The 22,633-nt window shown below is 37.8% G+C and overlaps 1 protein-coding gene across 7 annotated transcripts in view; it reads left to right on the plus strand.

The window, feature by feature from the left end:
- PCNX1 (pecanex 1) overlaps nt 1-22,633 on the plus strand; it is a 172,472-nt gene that overhangs the window by 135,061 nt on the left and 14,778 nt on the right. For all 7 annotated transcript variants that reach the window (XM_089907905.1, XM_030763392.2, XM_030763391.2 and 4 more), the window contains 4 exons: nt 4,348-4,601; nt 6,618-6,848; nt 12,933-13,033; nt 13,803-13,953. In XM_089907905.1, coding sequence (XP_089764031.1) covers nt 4,348-4,601; nt 6,618-6,848; nt 12,933-13,033; nt 13,803-13,953 — 737 coding nt within the window. The remainder of the gene's footprint in view (nt 1-4,347; nt 4,602-6,617; nt 6,849-12,932; nt 13,034-13,802; nt 13,954-22,633) is intronic.

Consider the following 22,633-nt stretch of genomic DNA (forward strand, 5'->3'; position numbering starts at 1 on the left):
CATTCATTGGAAATAAGATTTTACTTGTGTAAAACTCAAGGTAGTAAATGTTAATGTTTGTTATTTATTTGTAATTTATTTGTAACCCATTCGCTCTCTCTTCTTCACAATCTCCTATTCTTGTCTTATGGTTTGTTTCTGACTCTCTGTCAGAAGCCCAGGACCTTAATTCCATCTCTTCTAGGGTCTTAACCCAATGCTGTTCAAATCGAATCCATCTATCCTCATCCAAAACCCAGCACCCCCTTACCACTACACATACCACTGCTATAACTTCACCTTCTTTTTAAATTGTTGGCACCTGAAGATTTCATCTTTGCTTTTTGATTTTAATTTAACTTTCTTTTTTAACAGGTATTTGTGGGGAGGTTATTTTATCCAGAATTTCTATGTGTGTGAGTTGGAAGGGGGTCCTTCTTATCTGCTCATTTCACCGTATTGATCAGAAATTGTCCAAATCAAAAATTGATCCAAATTTTCACTCTCCCCACTTTACTCTCTGGTACCAAATAGATTCAAGTAAAATTTTGGATAAATCCTTTGCCATCCAAACTCACCCTTTGTCAAACAAAACTCAAATCAATTTGAGAACACAGTACCCCCTTACTTTCTGAACTCATGCTGAATTTCAATAGCAGGCCATACCTGTAATTCTTCATTCAGCCATCGTGATTTTTTTTTTTAAAGGCAAATTCAGTTATGTCCTTTCCATTCCATGCTTTAAATTTTCAGTGGCTTTCCATTGCATTTAAAATAGAATTCAAATTCCTTAACACATCCTATGGACAGCTGTGAGATCTGGCCTCTGTCAGTTTCTCCACCTTACTCTGTAGCACCCTCCTCGTCCACTGTAGCCACACTGGCCTTCCTTCAGTGCCCTAGCTGTGCTAAATTCTTTACTAAGGCCTCCTTATCGCCCTTCGCTTTGCCCAGAAAGTACCAAACGTCTCCCCTCTTCCTGCCAATCTTCTACCTCTAATTACTTAATTATCTTTAAGAATTAGCTTAACTGTCACTTTCTCAGAGAAGCCTTAGTCTCTAACCACCTGTCCCACATGATTATCTCTCATACTACCCTGTTTTTACCTCCTTAGCAGAGCTCTAATTTTATATTTATTTATTTGTTTAAAGTTTGTCTCTTCTCTAGCCCAGGGGTTGGCAGACATTTCTGTGAAGAGCCAAGATAGTTAATAGTGCAGGCTTTTGGAGCCATACACACTCTCTGTTGCATGTCCTTCTTTGATTTTTCTTTTAAACAACCCTTTAAAAATATCAAAACCACTCTTAGCTTGGATTTGGCCCAGGGCTGTATTTTGTAAACCTTTGCTGTAGATTATAAACTCCTCAAGGGCAGGAGTCCTATCTGCTTCATTTATCATTGTATATCCAGGACCTATCACAGCAGCTAGCATGTGATAAAGATCATTTTGTAGACTGGTTAAGTAACCTAAGTAATAGTCTTTTCTCCTTCCTCTTCATTGCAGAACTTTGGTGAGGAATGATTATATTCTTGCTCAAATGCTGTTGTGATCTTTGGTTATTTTCTTTCCTTCACAGTGGTAGTCCCTGTTTCATCTACCTCCTACCCCTCAAAATATTAATTAAGAGTGTTGTCAGGCAGTATTTTGCCAGGCAGATATTTGGATCTGCTGAGCATTTTGATGTGTTTTCTGATGTATACTCCATTAAGCCAATTTAATTCCTTTGATTTTATTGTCTCTCATAGTGGATGCTAAATTTTAAGTGACATTTAACTAAAATTTCTTGATCAGTTTTTTACAGATCTTGGTTAAATACCTTCATAGTTTTCATTTCCATTTTCATTTTACTGATATTCTCAAGATTCTTTTCCATGTAAATTTTATGTCAAATATTTGAGTTATCAATCATGTTTTTTGTCTATCAGAATTTCCTGGTTACAGCTTCTACCAAGTTTGTAAATGTTACTTCTATATATTTTTAAATGTTACTTCTACCAAGTGTGGTTTTTCAGGTCAAACTTTATAGGTCAAACATTTTTATTCTGTTTGGATTCCTTTCAGTTTTTACTCAAATTAATTTTAACATGTCTGGTTTTCATAATTGTTAGTTTTATTAATTTTTACCAGTTATATTCACTATGAAGTGACTGAAGGATCTAGCTAATCCAGGAAGCAATTAGTAATGGTTTCTCTAGAATCCCTTTCCAAATCTCAAAATTCTTTTTTCAGTTATTAATACTCCTGTGCTTATTGGTGACTTCATTTTCTAAGCAAAATGTATTACTGGGTATGTTGGGGTAGAAAATATTCTTGGGGTTTGTATGTCAGAGTGAAAACACCCCACATTAATTCAGTTACTCTGTTTATTCTGCTACTCTGAACAAGGACCTCATTCTGTCTCTCGTGAGAAAATGTCAAACCTCTGAATTCACTCCTGCCTGTTATCTTCTCTGTATACTACTACCAGAGTCATCTGCACAAAATACAGCTCTCGTTATGGTATTTCCTTTACTTTAAAAACCTTTGACTGACTTTGCAGAAGGATGGCAAAATGAATAAAATAAAGTAAAAACATATAAAACCTAAGGAATAGACCCAACTTCATGCCATAGTTTAAAAAACCCAGCCTCAGAAAGTTTCTTCTAGAAATTGAATAATTCTTCTGCCCTCTCTAATCTATTCTAGCAAATGGGTAAGGAAGGAAAATATCTCAAGGCTCTCTTGCACAAAACCAATGTAATACTGATGTCAAAATATGACTGAACTGGCTAAAAAAGTAACTATAGTTTAATTTGTTTATGACTATAGATACAAAAATCCTCAGAGCCCAGAGTAAGGAGAAACCAGCAGTACTTTTTTTTTTTTTTTAGTACTTTTATTTTTAAGTATCCCTCACCAATTCAGCCGTTTTTCATTCTTTAAATTAATTATTAAAGGCAAATTGGTTAAATTCCATTATTGGTTTCAAAAGTACTTTATAAAACTACATAACTTCCTTATTCTGAAAAAAGTGTATACGTGTATCTGTAGTCAGTATCATGTGTTATGGTCAGCCACAGCATGCATTCCTGTTTATGTCAGGTTCAAGACAAAGTTTTTTCACCACTATGTAACACTATTTTGGAAGTGCTCGTCAACATAATTAAACAAGAAATGAAATAAAGTGTTGAAGGCTCTAGAGTTCTCGACAGTACAGCTCATTAGCTTGGCCAAGCTTACCTCTCAGTCTTATCGTTCATCATACCACCATCACCACCACCACCACCGTCACCAACCGGGGCTAAATTTCATGGCATCTTTTTCTCTCAAAGTGGTGTTTTAAATATGGATGTTGTCTATATCCTCTTTAAAAGAAAAAAATTATTATGAAGTCCCACTTACTCTTACTGTAATGCAACGTTAATATGTGCCTTTATAAAATTAGCTATAATCACTCTATAGTCCTATAAGGAATTTACAAATTAAATGGAAGCAAGACCACAGAACAAAATAAAAATTAACATGAATGTGATGGATGGTATTTTGTTGGCATAGATGGCTGTGTATCTAATTCTATATTTAATCTGATTTTCTATTTTTATTTCCATAACACTAACGCAGAGAATGCCTATTAGATAAGTGTCATCTGTAAAAGAATGTAATTTCAAAGAATTGTTTGCTAGTACAGAACAATCAGACCTGGTACCTAATTGAAACTTTATCAGCAGATAAGCCTCAAGTGCCAATAATGTAATCTTATCCACTTATTGTTGGAATTGGCAACAGAGAAAAATTGTAATTATATATTTAATATTAAACTATAGTGAACCATTACAAGTTGTATAGCCAAGTAAGTAGGATGTATATATACTATTTCTGCTTGCAGCATGGACACAGTGCTGGTGAGAATACAGCCCAGATTCTTTTGAGTTCTGCATGTCTGTCTGTATTGTGTGCCCCGGGATGACTCAGTTTTCGTTCCACTCCTCCAGTTTTGAGTTAACTCAGACCTTCATGAGACACACGTTGACTCATTTGGTCTTCATTTGATATGAATGCAGTTATAAACCCAAATTTGAAAAATTTGGGAATCAATGAATCAAAATTAAGGTTGCCTTATTGCACAAATTCTCAGAACCTTGAATGTGCTAGTACACATTATGATTCTGCAGGCGATGAATATATACTATGCCTCTTTTCTGGAGCATGCTGCAGTTTGTTAATGGACAGTCTAAGGCAAATCAGTCGCATACTCTCAATTGCTATAAATAAAATGTCTTTTTTCTAAGTTTCTTATGTCTTTGAAGCATTCATTTTTCCACCTCATGTTTTTTTCACCTCATGTTTCTTTCCCCTTTGTCGTAAGTGCTTTCTCTTTCTCTCTAAGGTACTTACTGTCAACAACGGGAAGTGGAGGCCATTACTGAAGGTGTTGAGGAAGATGAAGGATTTTGCTGTTGTGAACCTGGCCATATTCCTCATGTGCTTTCATTTAATGCTGCATTTAGCCAGCGCTGGCTAGCTTGGGAAGTGATAGTCACCAAGTATATTTTGGAGGGTTATAGCATCACTGACAATAGTGCTGCTTCTATGCTTCAAGTCTTTGATCTTCGGAAAGTACTCACCACTTACTATGTCAAGGTAAGGATACATGCCTACTTAGATCTGGTATCAGAGGCTCTTGGAAAAGACACACGTATACGCACACGTGCGCACACACATGCACGTTTGTTTTTTTAACTTGTGCTTTGCTTCTAATTGGTGATTTAAATTCTCTAGTATCCAGTACAGTCAGTAAATTATACCTGTGAAGGTCTTGCTATTTCCTTCTTTAGTGAAACTTATTACATTTGTTCATTAATATTAATAGCTACCATCTGTAGTGCATATCTTTTAGGCACTGCGTTAAGGAATACACACATACACGCATGTATGTATATGATATGTATATCTTACCTAATTCTCTAAAGGAATATTATGTCCCTGTTTTACATATAAACAAGTTAAGGATCAAAAGTTAACTTCGCCGAAGTCCTCTAACTAGCAAGTGGAGTTGGGGATTTAAAACACAGGCTTGTCTGATTCCTGAGTCCTTGCTATTAACCACTGCTTTGCACTGCTTTCAACAAACTGAATGAAAGTATTGCAGGATTTGGGAGGTCTCCAAAAACACCCTCACATTTGACACCAGTTGCAATTTCAGGGTTCCCAAGACCCTGAAACCACAATCAGATTCAATAATTTGCTAGAAGGACTCACAGAACTCAGCAAAGCCATTATACTCATGGTTAGAATTTATTACAGTGGAAGGATACAGGTTAAAATCTGCCAAGGGAAGAGGCACATAGGGCAGGGTCTAGAGACACTAAGGCCTGAACTTCCAGTTGTCCTCTCCCAATGGAGTTGTGTAGACAATGTTTATTTCTCCCAGTAACGATGTGAGAGAATACCTACAGAGTGTTGCCAGCCAAGGAAGCTCGCCTGACCCTCAGTGTACAGAGTTTGTCTTGACACACAGTCATTTAGACTTGTTTGACCATCCACATGGCCAGCCTTAGTCTCCAGATCCTCTCTCTAGAGCTCATGGTTCTAAGCCTCCAGGTAAATAAAGACTCTTTATCAGGCAGGACAGTGCATGGGATTAGAGGTTACCTCCCAGAACCCAGGTGCAAAGCCCAAACCTCTCTTTGGGCAAGATTAGTTCTTTACTGCACAGGTATTCTGTTTTTGCTAAAGATTTTACAGAAGTACAGCATGGTTATGACTGGGGGTTTACAGGCTAAGCCAACATTTTCAAGAGGAAAAATGTATGCTAAATCTTAATGATTCATGTGTTATTACCTCTATGTACCACCTTATTTGTGCTGATTGGGTTGAAGCCTGAGTCCTCTGTTGAATGTTTGGTTAAACCCAACCTCAGGAAGCTAAAGAAATTGACTTTACAACTTTTTTTTTTTTTTTTTTTTTTGCGGTGCGCGGGCCTCCCCCTGTTGTGGCCTCTCGCGTTGCGGAGCACAGGCTGCAGACGTGCAGGCTCAGCGGCCATGGCTCACAGGCCTAGCCGCTCCGCCACATGTGGGATCTCCCGGGACCGGGGCACGAACCCGGGTCCCCTGCATCTGCAGGCAGACTCTCAACCACTGCGCCACCAGGGAAGCCCTACAACATTTTTTAATATGTGTGCATTTGTGTGTGGAATTTCCTCTCTCTAAAGATGTATATTTCTATTGCTTTATTTGTTATATTTTTATAACTTGACCTAGGATCACAAGATGGTTTAATAGCTTTCTATGAGAATTTTCTCAAAATAAGTACACCACAATAAAGGTTTTTCATCTCTCTTAAAAGATCCTAAACTCAATAGACAGAATTGTTTTTAGAATATCCTAAAATCAGTGGGCTGGAGTTGTTTTGAAGTTGCCTTCTTGAATTTATGGTTGTGATTTTAAAAGTATTAAATTAATTTTTTTTTATCCAGGAAGGCCTGAGATGTATTACTATAGCATTCTTAAAATAGTATACTTACAGTATTGAGCTGGAATATACATTTTTGATTCCTACTATTGTATAAACAGTTGGAATTAATTTACTGAGGACTTGCAATTAATTCAGATTGTGGTTTAGCCTGATTTTTTTTTTTAATCTTTTCCTCATTAGGGTATCATTTATTATGTTACAACCTCTTCTAAACTGGAGGAGTGGCTAGCTAATGAGACGATGCAGGAAGGACTACGTCTGTGTGCAGATCGGAATTACGTTGATGTGGACCCAACGTTTAATCCAAACATTGATGAAGACTATGACCATCGACTTGCAGGCATATCCAGGGAGAGTTTCTGTGTGATTTACCTCAACTGGATAGAGTATTGCTCTTCCCGAAGAGCAAAGGTAGAGTTTATGTCGTTTATAACTCTTTGAATCTGTTTTTCCAAAGATGGAAAGAATCCCTTTATTTGTTATCATGAGGGCAGTTTTTCTAGGCTTTCATCTTTCTAACTATCTGGGTAAGAGAACCTGTCTAGTTCATTATGATTGGGCCAAACCAACTCTGCCAAAACAGGTTAGAGTAAGCGACCTTTCTCATTCTTTCATCTGCAGTGTCATAATCTCACTGTCCAAATAGCAACCCCTCCACCCTGTGCAGGTACGTACGTATACACAGATTGAGGTTGTAGATTATGTGTAGCACCTTCTTAAAGACTGCGTTTTGGAGCATCCCCAGCCCCAAGCCCCCAAACACACACAGCAGACTTAAGGATAAGTTAATATCTTTGTCCCAAATCCAAAGTCTAATCCAGTGCTAATAGAATTTTCTGCAATGATGGAAACATTCTGTGTTGTTCCAATATGGTAATTACTAACCCACTACATATGGTAGATTATGAGACACTTGAAATGTAGCCAGTATGACTAAGGAAATGAATTTTTAAATTTAATTTTAATTGATTTAAATTTAAATCAATTAAATTTAGGCTAGTGGCTACCATACTGGACAATGTTCATCTAGACTACTGACTTTAAAATGTTAACATGGGTAAAAATGATACAGGAATGTGTAAAAATGCAGATTCATGGGCCTTGCCTGCGAGATTCTTATTCTGTAGGTCTAGGCTGGGGACCCAATATCTGTGTCATGCTGGGTGATTATAATGCAAGAGGTTCGTAATCCGCACTTCAGGATAACTTGTCTTATCCTAAAGGGAAGCTGAGTTACAGACTTCAGCAACTGCTGTTTTCCCCCCAGGTCCCGTGGCTCTTGTGGCAGTGTTGCTCCCCTGGTTAGACCCCAGGGACCGTAACCACGGTACGAAGGCAGAGTGCAAAGTCTTGCGTAGTTGAACCACCAAGCATCCTACGTACAGGATTACTCTGTACCATGGAGCATAGTGAGCCACTTTGACAGCCAGTGCCTTTATCATGGTCTGGGCCGTACACACTGACTGTCTTTAGATGTAGCACCTAGTTTAGTCTTTCCTTTACAGATACTCGTTAGAGTAAGGCACCGCATCATAATCAGCCTGTTTCTCTTACTTCATCCATGAGAAAGGGAGCATCCTGGTAATTCCTCTTTGAACAGTGGCCTCTGAGCTTTTATACTGGATGCACAGTAGATACTGAGCAGAGTAGCATATTTTTAAGGAAGGAATCAAAGATAGAATAAAATAACCTTGTAAGAGCTCAGAAAAAGGACCAGCAGACAATGTCTGGAAATGGAGGCCCTCAAAGCTAATCTTCTCTTCTTTCAAACACATAACAAGCAGTTTATTTTTTTTCATAAATGAAATATACTTAGAATGCTTTGCACACTGTTCTCAAATCCTTGGACTTATTTCTTGGCGGGGGAGGGGGAGGTGGGGGGCAGTTGGAGTGACCATATTATTCTAATAGCCTTTCTCTGGCTTATACTATATTGGTTACTTTTGTTTGGTTTAACCATCGTCACCTAGGCTAGGAACTCAGTCTACCGACTCAGGAACAGGCTCCATCCTGCCTAACTTTAAGGAATAAATAATCTCTTAGAAATTATTGCTGAGGTCATGGATGTACCTCAAGGAAGTCATCCTCTTAATTGCTAATAAATCATATTCAAAAGGTTTACCTCCAAACTTGGGTATCCCCAGTCTCTTCAGAGAGCTTATTATCACTAGATCAGTCTGGCTTATATTCTACTCTTGTAGTCCCCTCTAGAAGAAAATTGTCAGAAAAATTAAAATAATCCCTTCATTCTCCAGTTTTTTAAATTGAACAAGATTATCCCTACCTCCTTAAAACCATGAATTCTGTTTTCTGAATCACCATTCCCAGAATAACCTCTTCCCAGGGAAGGAAGTTAATTAAACCAGAAAGATTTGCTGACTCCAAATTCTGGCACCCTCACCTGAATGTTAATAAAGTTGCCTCCAGACTTTTTTTCCAGTAATTTCCTTCCAGGATAGTTTTCTAACTTGCATATTACACAGAAATAAAAAAGTCATTCTTTCCTCCTTCTCTTATTATATGTATTCTAGGAGGAAATAATCTTTCATATAATAGCTGTACCTGTCTTCTGAAGAGCTTGAAATAATGTTTTTGTAAGTGTAGCCCTGGATTAACTGCATTAAAACTACCTGGAATGCTAAATTGGAAAGATTCGTCTCAGCTTGACTTTGCTTCCTTTGCTTTGTTAAATGACAGTACATTTCTTTCACCATTGTTGTTAGTATTAGCAAGAAGTCTTTGTGAGAATTTCTAATGCATTTGAGGATGTAAGACACATGTCTTCTCCAACAGTAACAAAATAGAGCTACCAGGGTTGAACCAATTATTTTTTTCTCTCAGTACATTAACGATGTGGCTACGCTGCCTTCTGGCTTGCATTGTTTCTGACAAGTAATAAAGGCGCACCTCAGAGATATTGCAGGTTCTGTTCCAGACCACCACAGTAAAGCGAGTATCACAGTAAAAGCGAGTCAACACGAATTGGTTTTTTTCCCAATTGTAAATGTTATGAAGTATACTAAGTGTGCAATAGCATTACGTCTAAAACTGTAACCATGTACATTACTTAATTTCAAAATACATTATTGCTAAAAAATGCTAGCCATCATCTGAGCCTTCAGTAAATCATAATCTTTTTGCTGGTGGACGGTTTGAAATATTTTGAGAATTACCAAAATGTGACCCAGAGGCATAAAAGTGAGCAAATACCATTGGAAAAAATGGTGCCAATAGACTTGCTCAAAACAACATTGCCACAACTCTTCAAGTTGTAAAAAAACACAAAAAAACAAAAAAAACCCCACAGTATATGCAAAACGTAATAAAACAATGTATGCCTGTATGTACCACATAATGATGTCTTTTTTTGCTGGCTGCTTTTAAGATTTTCTCTTCTTTACTAGTTTTAAGCAATTTACTTATTTATTTGGTTATCCTGGGTCTTAGTTGCTGCACACTGCATCTTCATTGCAGCATGCAAACTCTTAGTTGCAGCGTGTGGGACTAGATCCCCTGACTAGGGATCGAACCTGGGCCGCCTGCATTGGGAGCCTGGAGTCTTAGCCATTAGACCACCAGGGAAGTCCCAAGCAGTTTAATTATGATGTACCTTGGTGCTGTCTTCTTAATGTTTCTTGTTCTTGGAGTTCCTTGAGCTACTTGAATCCCTAGGTATATATCATTTTCATCAGATTTGGAAATATTTTGGTGATTATTTTTTTCAAATTTTTTTCCCTGTCTTCCTGTTTCCCTTTTCTGGGGAACTCCAGTTAACATTTATATTAGGCTGCCTTAAGTTGTCCTACAGCTCACTGATGCTCTGTATTTTTTTTTTAGTCTTTTTTTGTCTCTGTGTTTAATTTTGCATAGTTTCTGTTATATTTGTTAGATCATTTATTTTTTCTTCTGCGTTGTTTAATATGCCATTAATCTCATGTAGTGTATTTTTTTTATTCTCAGACATTGCATTTTTTTGTATTTTTGAGGTTTAATTTTTGTCTTTAATTTTTTTTTTTTGGCTGCTCTGTGGGGCTTTCGGGATCTTAGTTCCCCAATCAGGGATCAAACCCAGGCCCCCAGTGGTGGAAGCGTGGAGTCATAACCACTGGACCACCAGGGAATTCCTCGTGTCTTTTATACTGATATAAACCTTCCATGTCTCTACTAGCATGCTGTCATTCCTCTATCTTTTTGAACTTATGGAATGCAGTTATAATAACTCTTTTAATGTCCTTGTTGACTAATTCTAACATCTGCGTCATTTCTGGGTCAGTTTTGATTGATTAGTTGATTATTTTTCTAATTGCGGGTCCTATTTACCTGCTAGTTTGCATGCCTGACAATTTTTGATTGGATGCTAGACTTTATGAATTTTACCTTGATGAGTGCTAGATATTTTTGTATTCCCATAAATATTATTGACCTTATTATTCTGTGACACAATTAAATTCCTTGGGGACAGTTTGATCTTTTCAGGGTTTACTTTTAAGCTTTCTTAGGAGGGACCAAAGCAGCCTTTAGTCTGGGGCTAATTTTTCCCCATTACTGAGACAGTATTCTTTTGAGCACTCTAGCCAATCATAGAATTTTCCATTGTTCCTTTCTGCTTTTTTCCTGATGGTTCTGTTCTCAGCCTTGGACCTTTGCTGTATGTGCTGATCAGTAATCTGCTGGACTCAAGAGGGATCCTCTGCAGATCTCCAGAGCTTGCTCTCTATATGTAGGTCTCTCCTTGGCACTTTGCCCTGCAAACTCTAGCCACCTTGACCTCCCCAGACTCCCAGCTATCTCCTCAACTTGGAGACCTCTAGGCTCTACCTGTGTTCCTCTTCCTTGTACTACAGCCTGGAAACTCTTGTAGGATTTCCCATTTCTCAGAGATTAGTATCCAATGTCTCAATATATTCTTTTCTTGGTCATTTCAGTTGCAAGGGGTAAATCCAGCCTTCATTACTCTGTCTTGGCCAGTAGCAGAGGCCTGAACTAAATTTAAAATAAAAATTTTTTTGGACTGCCCTGGCGGTCCAGTGGTTAAGACTCTGCACTTCCACTGCAGGGGGGCACGGGTTCAATCTGTGGTCAGGGAACTAAGATTCCCACATGCCACGTGGTGCAGCCAAAAAAAAAATTTTTTTTCCCATCACAAAAGCAATACATTTTCAGTATATAAAGTTGACTGGGTGGGGAAGGGAGGGAGACAGAAAAGAAAGAAATGTAGGATCTCCTACACAGTTACTATTGTTAATTGAATTACGCAATTAATGGTAATTAACTAACCAAGCTATATTAGTATCTTAGACAACTGCCCTTTTTTGTTTATAAGTTAATGGTTTATAAAGCCAAATGTATATACCATTGGCAAAGTTAGAATAATTAAGCTCATTATCAGCCTAGATCCATGATTCTTCAACTTTAGCATGCATTAGAATCACCTGGAGTGTGATGGGCAGACACCACCTTCAGAATATGACTTCATAGGTCTGAAGTGGCTCAAGAATTTGCGTTTCTCATAAGTTCCCAGATGATTCTCATGTTGTGTCCCAAGATTACACTTTGAGAACCACTGCTTTAGATTGTTGCCAGTCATTGAGATGCTACCAAACTTTTCTGTAGTATTATATAAAGTGTACCATTTTGCTTGTGCATATATGTATATAATTATTGTATTATATATTTTTAATATATAATATATATGTAATAGTCAATAATCAAGGTATGCAGTTGTTGAAAAATTAAAAGGTTGAGGGAAAGCAGTATTCTACAGATATCAATTTGATTTTCTTTACTATGGTTATAGTCACTAATAGGCTATATAGATAGAATATTGTCTTTTTCAGGAGAGGACAGTATCAGTAATGATGTATATCAACAAGTACTTTGAGATGTTTAGTTAAGATCCTAATACTCTGTAATACAGCCACTTTTTTTTTTAGTATGTTCTAGTATTATTATAAAGTATTAGATTTTATTTAAAGATTCCAAAGAACCTCCTCATATACATTCACACTTCATTTTATGCTGTTTTGTTAAGTTTCTTTTCATTAGAACTTTTATCTGGAGAGATAGAAAGTATGTACTAGTTGAGCTCCTGAACTTCTCTGATTTATTAAATAGATATCTTCTGACTTGTTAAATACTCATATTCCTTTCTGATAACTAACATTCTTTTGTTTTTCCTTTTTTTAATGAGGTGTAATTGACATAACATTAATTAGTTTCAGGTGTACAACATAATTTTTCCATATTTGTGTATATTGCAAAGTGATAACCACAATAAGTCTAGTTAACATCTTTCACCATACATAGTTAACAGAATTATTTTTTCCTTGTGACGAGAACTTTTAAGATCTACTCACTCAGTAATTTTCAAATATGCACTACAGTATTACTAAACTGTAGTCATTGTGCTGTACATTACATCACCATGACTTATTCATTTTATAACTGGAAATTTGTGCCTTTTGACCCTGTCACCCCATTCTTTGTTTTTTAAAGCCACTGGATGTGGACAAAGATTCATCCCTGGTGACTCTTTGTTATGGACTCTGTGTTCTGGGACGGAGAGCTTTGGGGACTGCATCCCACCATATGTCCAGGTAAGGAAGGCATTTCTGTTTTCAGAAAGAGACTGGGAAGCTCTATAACTGAAATCTGAAAAATCTGAAATAGTTTTTAATGGAAGCATTCTGTGCTAATTTATTGCAAATGCCTCTTCGGATATTGTATTGTATAGATCTTTTTGCCGAACACAGTGGAGTTCTAAGTGGTTAACAGAACTGGCTTTTAAAATTCACACGTGTGGGCAACTATAGATAATGAGAATTTAACAGACTTAAGACATTTTAAGAAATAATCAACTCATAATATATGATTGGTCTCTTCCCATATACATCTATTTTTCTAACAATTCATTTCTTTTTATTTTTCCATTTCTCCTTGCAATTTTTGTTCACAGCATTTATACTGTTAATATAGTGGTACATTAGATTTGGAGACTAAATATAAACTGGATTTCTTGACATATACATCAAATTGAATTAGAATTAAGAAATGCCACATATTTTAAGTTTCTTCTGTGATTCCTACATGTTTTCCATTAGGCCCTCCTTACTTCCTTTTAAGTTACAGTGTCTTTGCCTGTTGCTTATTTTCAGGGACTCACTATTATAGCAGTTCATAAACAAGGGTCCCAGGTCAAACAGGCCCTGTCCCTTGTGATTCTGATTCAGGGGTGCTTACATTAGTTCTTGGCATTTGTATCTTCAAAACACTCCCACATTCTTCTGATGCATAACCAAATGTTAGAATCAGTGTGATGGAAGACCTTTGTTAAAATATGTAAACTTTTATCTCTAATCTTAACAGTAATTTAGAGTCATTCCTCTATGGATTGCATGCCCTATTTAAGGGAGATTTCCGAATTTCTTCAATTCGAGATGAATGGATCTTTGCTGACATGGAATTGCTGAGAAAAGTAGTAGTCCCTGGAATTCGTATGTCCATTAAACTTCATCAGGTAAGAGTAGGGAATTTCTAATGCATTACTGGTGTTTAATGGTACTTCTTCACTTGACTTCCAAATTATGTTCCTTAGGATCCTTTTGAGAAAGACTCTGATTCAAAGCAAAGAAAAACATGATTCATGACATGATATTAAATCTTAGGAGCCTAAACCTGTGTTTCTAACAGTAAATTTGAACGTTAATATTAGGGAGTGACCTGGGCATGAACTTGAGGAAAAAATGCAAGCAGTGATAAACTGGAAATAAATACCTATGGCCCCTGTAATGGTTGCTTTGACTTCACGTGATTGTAATTCATTCCTGTTCTGCGGGTGGTCGTAGCTGACTTCTGGTGCAGTGTAACAGCATCTCTGGAGTCTTGTAAGTGCTGCTGTTACTGAAGTCTGAGCTCCATTCAGCATGTTGTATAGAGTAATAGATGGTTAGGACAGATTCAGCCTTAATTAGATAATCCTAGTAAGGTAATAAAATGAAAATGAGGGCTCCAAAATGTATATCTAAAGCCCCGGATCACTTTAAGAATATATTTTGAAATTAAATACTGGCACTTGCTGCTCTAATCATTCCACTTGACAGTAATGATGAGATCTGATGATAGAGAGCACATGACAATATTCATTAAAACACATCTGCTGTGCTCAAATCTGGATGACTCTTTCCACCAAATAAAGGGTGAATCACTCTTCAGATGATTTTACTGTGATCTAAAGTGTTAGAATGGGAAGTTCCCTGGTGGCCCAGTGATAAAGAATCTGCCACCCAATGCAGGGGCCACGGGTTTGATCCCTGGTCAGGGAACTAAGATCCCACATGCTGCGGGACAGCTGAGCCCACGTGCCACAACTACTGAGCTTGCGCACCACAAACTACACAGCCCACGTGTTGTGGAGTCCATGCACCACAACTAGAGAGAGAAAACCCACGCACCACAACTAGAGAGAGAAAACCTACACACCACAACTAGAGAGAAGCCCACGCACCACAACGGAAGATCCTGCATGTCTCAGTGAAGACTCCGCATGCCACAACTAAGACCCGACACAGCCAAAAAATAAAATAAAATAAGGTAAAACGTGTTGCAATGAAGTTAACACCCCACATTATTTAGGAGCATTACTGATAAGGGCTATAGTATTTGAAAATCTCTGTGAAAAGAATACTATTTTGAGGATGATGGGGAAAATGTACAATAGGGATCAAATAGAATTGTCCATCTTCAGGCTAGCTTTAGAGTTTCAAGACAAAATTCAATGTATTGACAAGAAAAAGATAATGACTTCATATTAAAATATTTTTAAAACTTCAGAATTTCTCAAAAGGTATTGTGTGTCTCCTACATAAGAAATACTCTTTTATGTAGCATGACTAACTGTTAATTCTGAACATTATGACAGGTATTTTATCTCCATCTGGGAGAGAGGAGCTGAGGCACAGGCTCTCTGTATTTTCTGATCCTTCCGTGTCTGTCCCTATCTCTCCCTACGAGTGCTATTGCCTGTTGCTCCCAGTCCATTTCCTCACATGTGTTTTTAGCCTGTGACAGTGGTTCTCCACCTTATAATCAGGCCCAACACAGTTGGGTATAGCACACTGTCATCATTAGCCATGACAGACAGCAACAGTGACAAACAGAGAGGGGTAAGGAGGTGGACTCGGGAACTGGGGGCCATGGAGGGCTGGGGGAGGGGAGGAGATGAGAACACAGATGCAACCTGGAGAAGTTCTGTGATTCACATACACCTTTGAGAAGGGTGAGATTGACCTGTAAAGTAACAAGCAACAGCCATTCACTGCACATCACTTTGACCAGACGATGGGTTGCCAGTGAGGGACTCTCTGGCCAGGAAAAGATAGATGTGTCAGTCAGTACTGGTCATCTCCAAAGTTCATATGTACTCATGAAAATCCACAGAAGGCTTATATGTTAAAGGATTAGTACACGCTTGGCATATGACGCAGCAACTCCACTCCTATGTATTTACCCAAGAGAATGAAAGTGTATGGCCATGCAAAGACTTACACACAAGTGTGCATAGCCATTCTATAGCCCCAGACGGCAAACTCCAATGTTCATCAACAGATAGAATGTTACGTAGCAATAAAAAGAAATGATCTACTGTTACATGCCACAACAAGAATGAATCTCAAACATTATGCAGAGTAAGAGAAGCCAAACATAAAAAGAGTACATAATATTTTAGGAACCAAGATGGTGGAGTAGAAGGACGTGCTCTCACTCCCTCTTGTGAGAACACTAGAATCACAACTAGCTGCTGGACAGTCATCAACAGGAAGACACTGGAACTCACCAAAAAAGACACCCCCATATCCACAGACAAAGGAGAAGGCACAATGAGATGGTAGGAGGGGCGCAATCACAGTAAAATCAAATCCCGTAACTGCTGAGTGGGTGACTCACAGACTGGAGAACACTTATACCACAGAAGTCCACCCACTGGAGTGAAGGTTCTGAGCCCCACGTCAGGATCCAAAACTGGGGATCCATCAACAGGAGGAGGAATTCCTAGAGAATCAGACTTTGAAGCCTAGTGGGATTTGATTACAGGACTTTGACAGGACTGGGGGAAACAGAGACTCCACTCTTGGAGGGCACACACAAAGTAGTGTGTGCATCAGGACCCAGGGGAAGGAGCAGTGACTGCAGGGGAGATCGAACCAGACTTACCTGCTAGTGTTGGAGGGTCTGCTACAGATGCGGGTGGTGGCTGTGGCTCACTGTGGGGACAAGGACACTGGCAGCAGAAGTTCTAGGAAGTACTCCTTGGCGTGAGCCCTCCCAGAGTCCGCTATTAGCCCCACCAAAGAGCCCAGGTAGGCTCCAGTGTTGGGTTGCCTGAGGCCAAACAATTAACAGGGAGGGAACCCAGCCCCATCCATCAGCAGTCAAGCAGATTAAAGTTTTACTGAGCTCTGCCCACCAGAGCAACAGCCAGCTCTACCCACCATCAGTCCCTCCCATCAGGAAACTTGCATAAGCCTCTTAGATAGCCTCATCCACCAGAGGGAAGACAGCAGAAGCAAGAAAAACTACAATCCTGTAGCCTGTGGAACAAAAACCACAGTCACAGAAAGATAGACAAGATGAAAAGGCAGAGGGCTATGTACCAGATGAAGGAACAAGATACAACCCCAGAAAAACAACTAAGTGAAGTGGAGATAGGCAACCTTCCAGAAAAGGAATTCAGAATAATGATAGTGAAGATGATCCAGGACCTCAGAAATAGAATGGAGGCAAAGATCGAGAAGATGCCATAAATGTTTAACAAAGACCTAGAAGAATTAAAGAACAAACACCTAGAAGAAATAAAGAACAAACAGATAAACAGTATAATAACTGAAATGAAAAATACACTAGAAGGAATCAATAGCAGAATAACTGAGGCAGAAGAACGGATAAATGACCTGGAAGACAGAATGGTGGGATTCACTGCTGCGGAACAGAATACAGAAAAAAGGATGAAAAAAATGAAGACAGCCTAAGAGACCTCTTGGACAACCTTAAATGCAACAACATTCGCATTATAGGGGTCCCAGAAGGGGAAGAGAGAGAGAAAGGACGTGAGAAAATATTTGAAGAGATTATAGTCGAAAATTTCCCTAATATGGGCAAGGAAGGAGCCACCTGAGTCCAGAAAGCGCAGAGAGCCCCATACAGGATAAACCCAAGGAGAAACACGCCGAGACACATAGTAATCAAATTGGCAAAAATTAAAGACAAAGAAAAATTATTAAAAGCAGCAAGGGAAAAATGACAAATAACATACAAGGGAACTCCCATAAGGTTAACAGCTGATTTCTCAGCAGAAATTCTACAAGCCAGAAGGGAGTGGCATGATATACTTAAAGTGATGAAAGGGAAGAATCTACAACCAAGACTACTCTACCTAGCAAGGATCTCATCCAGATTCGATGGAGAAATCAAAAGCTTTACAGACAAGCAAAAGCTAAGAGAATTCAGCACCACCAAACCAGCTCTAGAACAAATGCTAAAGGAACTTCTCTAAGTGGGAAACACAAGAGAAGAAAAGGACCTACAAAAACAAACCCAAAACAATTAAGAAAATGGTCATAGGAACATACATATCGATAATTACCTTAAACGTGAAGTGCTCCAACCAGGAGACACAGGCTTGCTGAATGGATACAAAAACAAGACCCATCTATATGCTGTCTACAAGAGACCAAATTCAGATCTAGGGACACAGACCTAGGGACTGAAAGTGAGGGGATGGAAAAAGATATTCCATGCAAAAGGAAATCAAAAGAAAGCTGGAGTAGCAATACTCACATCAGATAAAATAGACTTTAAAATAAAGAATGTTACAAGAGACAAGGAAGGACACTACATAATGATCAAGGGATCAATCCAAGAAGAAGATATAACAATTATATATGCACCCAACATAGGAGCACCTCAATACATAACGCAACTGCTAACAGCTATAAAAGAGGAAATCGACAGTAACACAATAATAGTGGGGGACTTTAACACCTCACTTACACCAATGGACAGATCATCCAAAATGAAAATAAATAAGGAAACAGAAGCTTTAAATGACACAATAGACCAGATAGATTTAATTGATATTTATAGGACATTCCATCCAAAAACAGCAGATTACACTTTCTTCTCAAGTGCGCACAGAACATTCTCCAGGATAGATTCCATCTTGGGTCACAAATCAAGCCACAGTAAATTTAAGAAAATTGAAGTCATATCAGGCATCTTCTCTGACCACAACGCTATGAGATAGAAATGAATTACATGGAAAAAAACATAAAAAACACAAATACATGGAGGCTAAACAATACGGTACTAAATAACCAAGAGATCACTGAAGAAAGCAAAGAGGAAATCAGAAAATACCTAGAGGCAAATGACAATGAAAACACGAAGATCCAAAACCTATGGGATGCAGCAAAAGCAGTTCTAACAGGGAAGTTTATAGCTATACAAGCCTACCTCAAGAAAAAAAAAAATCTCAAATAAACAATCTAACCTTACGCCTAAAGGAACTAGAGAAAGAAGAACAAACAAAACCCAAAGTTAGCAGAAGGAAAGAAATCATAAAGATCAGATCAGAAATAAATGAAATAGAAACAAAAAACAGTAGCAAAGATCAATAAAACTAAAAGCTGGTTCTTTGAGAAGATAAAATTGATAAACCATTAGGCAGACTCATCAAGAAAAAGAGGGAGAGGACTCAAATCAATAAAATTAGAAATGAAAAAGGAGAAGTTACAGCAGACACTGTAGACATACAAAGCATCCTAAGAGACTACTACAAGCAACTCTATGCCAGTAAAATGGACAACCTGGAAGAAATGGACGAATTCTTAGAAAGGCAAAACCTTCCAAGACTGAATGAGGAAGAAATAGACAACATGAACAGAGCAATCACAAGTAATGAAATTGAAACTGTGATTAAAAATCTTCCAACAAACAAAGGTCCAGGACCAGATGGCTTCACAGGTGAATTCTATGAAACATTTAGAGAAGATCTAACACCCATCCTTCTCAAACTCTTCCAAAAAAATTGCAGAGGAAGGAACACTACCAAACTCATTCTATGAGGCCACCATCATCCTGATACCAAAACCAGACAAAGATACTACAAAAAAAGAAAATTACAGACCGATATCACTGATGAATATAGGTGGAAAAATCCTCAACAAAATACTAGCGAACAGAATCCAACAACACATTAAAAGGATCATACACCACGATCAAGGGATGCAAGGGTTCTTCGATATATGTAAATCTATCAACGTGATACACCATATTAACAAATTGAAGAATAAAAATGATATCATCTCAATAGATGCAGAAAAACCTTTGACAAAATTCAACACCCATTTATGATAAAAACTCTCCAGAGAGTGCGCCTAGAGGGAACCTACCTCAACATAATAAAGGCCATATACGACAAACCCACAGCAAACACCATTCTTAATGGTGAAAAACTGAAACATTTCATAAGGTCAGGAATAAGACAAAGACGTCCACTCTCAGCACTATTATTCAGCATAGTTCTGGAAGTCCCAGCCACGGCAATCAGAGAAGAACAAGAACTAAAAGTAATCCAAATCAGAAAAGAAGAAGTAAACCTGTCCCTGTTTGCAGATGACATGATACTGTACATAGAGAATCCTAAAGATGCCACCAGAAAACTACTAGGGCTAATCAATGAATTTGGTAAAGTTGCAGCATACAAAAATAATGCACAGAAATCTCTTGCATTCCTATACACTAATGATGAAAAATATGAATTAGGAAACACTCCCATTTACTATTGCAACAAAAAGCATAAAATACCTAGGAATAAACCTACCTAGGGAGACAAAAGACCTGTATGCAGAAAACTGTAAGACACCGATGAAAGAAACTAAAGGTGATACCAACAGATGGAGAGATATACCATGTTTTTGGATTGGAAGCATCAATATTGTGAAAATGACTATACTACCCAAAGCAATTTACAGATTCAGTGCAATCCCTATCAAATTACCAATGGCATTTTTTACAGAACTAGAACAAAAAATCTTAAAATATTTATGGAGACACAAAAGGCCCCGAATAGCCAAAGCAGTCTTGAGGGAAAAAAACGGAGCTGGAAGAATCAGAATCCCTGACTTCAGACTATACTACAAAGCTACAGTAATCAAGACAATACGGTACTGGCAGAAAAACAGAAACATGTATCAGTGGAACAAGATAGAAAGCCCAGAGATAAACCCTCGCACCTATGGTCAGCTAATCTATGACAAAGGAGGCAAGGGTGTACAATGGAGAAAAGACAGTCTCTTCAATAAGTGGTGCTGGGAAAACTGGACTGCTACATGTAAAAGAATGAAATTAGAACACTCCCTAACACCATACACAAAAATAAACTCAAAATGGATTAGAGACCTAAATGTAAGACTGGACACTATAAAACTCTTAGAGGAAGACATAGGTAGAACACTCTTTGACATAAATCACAGCAAGATCTTTTTTGATCCACCTTCTAGAGTAATGGAAATAAACAAATGGGACCTAATGAAACTGCAAAGCTTTTGCACAGCAAAGGAAACCATAAACAAGGTGAAAAGACAGCTCTCAGAATGGGAGAAAATATTTGCAAACAAATCAATGGACAAAGGATTAATCTCCAGTATATATAAACAGCTCATGCAGCTCAATATTAAAAAAACAACCCAATCCAAAAATGGGCAGAAGACCTAAATAGACATTTCTCCAACGAAGACATACCGATGGCCAAGAAGCACACGAAAAGCTGCTCAGCATAATTATTAGAGAAATGCAAATCAAAACTACAGTGAGGTACCACCTCACACCAGTTAGAATGGGCATCATCAGAAAATCTACAAACAACAAATGCTGGAGAGGGTGTAGCGTAAAGGGAACCCTCTTGCACTGTTGTTGGGAATGTAAATTGATACAGCCACTATGGAGAACAGTATGGAGGTTCCTTAAAAAACTAAAAATAGAATTACCATATGATCGAGCAATCCCACTACTGGGCCTATACCCAGAGAAAACCATAATTCAAGAAGACACACGCACCCCAGTGTTCATTGCAGCACTATTTACAATAACCAGGTCATGGAAGCAACCTAAATGCCCATCACCAGACAAATGGATAAAGAAGATGTGGTACGTATATACAATGGAATATCAGCCATAAAAGGAATGAAATTGGGTCATTTGTAGAGACGTGGATGGATCTGGAGACTGTCATACAGAGTGAAGTATGTCAGAAAGAGAAAAACAAATGTCATATATTAACGCATATATGTGGAACCTAGAAAAATGGTACAGATGAACCGGTTTGCAGGGCAGAAATTGAGACACAGATGTAGAGAACAAACATATGGACACCAAGGGGGAAAGCAGCCAGGGGTGGGGGTGGTGGTGTGATAAATTGGTAGATTGGGATTGACATGTATACACTGATGTTTATAAAATTGATGACTAATAAGGACCTGCTGTATAAAAACATAAAATTAAATTAAAAAATATATTTTTTAAAGTACATATTGTATTATTTTATTTATATAAAATTTAAAACAGGCCCAACTAATCTCTAGTGACAGAAGGCAGATCAGTGCTTGTTTGGGATGTAGAGATTGAATACCAAAAGACAGGAGGGAACTTTGGGATGATGGAAATATTCTATATCTAGATTATAGCAGTGATTACACGAGTTTGCACATTTGTCAAAACGCATTTCACTGTACTCTTAAAATGGGTGCAGTTTGTTGTGTGTAAATTATACGTCAACCTGATTTTTTAAAAAAGATCCTGTTCCCAGAGAGCTAAAAATACGAAATTTGTAATAACTTTTGTTTCAGACACAGTCTTTGATAGGGTGCTTTTAGCGATTTCATAGATTTTTTTTAACTTTTGCTTTTTTCCTTTACAGTTCTTTTTTAATTTTTTAATTCTCCAATCTAATGTGTTATATGTTTTTTACTTTAGAAATTAAAACTGTTATCTGTGTAATATTTAATTTTACAGTGTCCTATAGTGTGTCAGTGCTCTCATACACATTATATCACCCACAACCCAGAAAATTATTTTAATCCCCGTTTTATAGATGAAGATTAATCAAAACTCAGAGAAATTACGCAAATTGCCCTTTTCCTGTG

The sequence above is a fragment of the Delphinapterus leucas genome, chromosome 2 (assembly GCF_059928025.1).
Source record: "Delphinapterus leucas isolate spDelLeu-1000000601 "Yukka" chromosome 2, BTC_Dleu_Yukka2, whole genome shotgun sequence".
NCBI classification, from domain to species: Eukaryota; Metazoa; Chordata; class Mammalia; order Artiodactyla; family Monodontidae; genus Delphinapterus; species Delphinapterus leucas.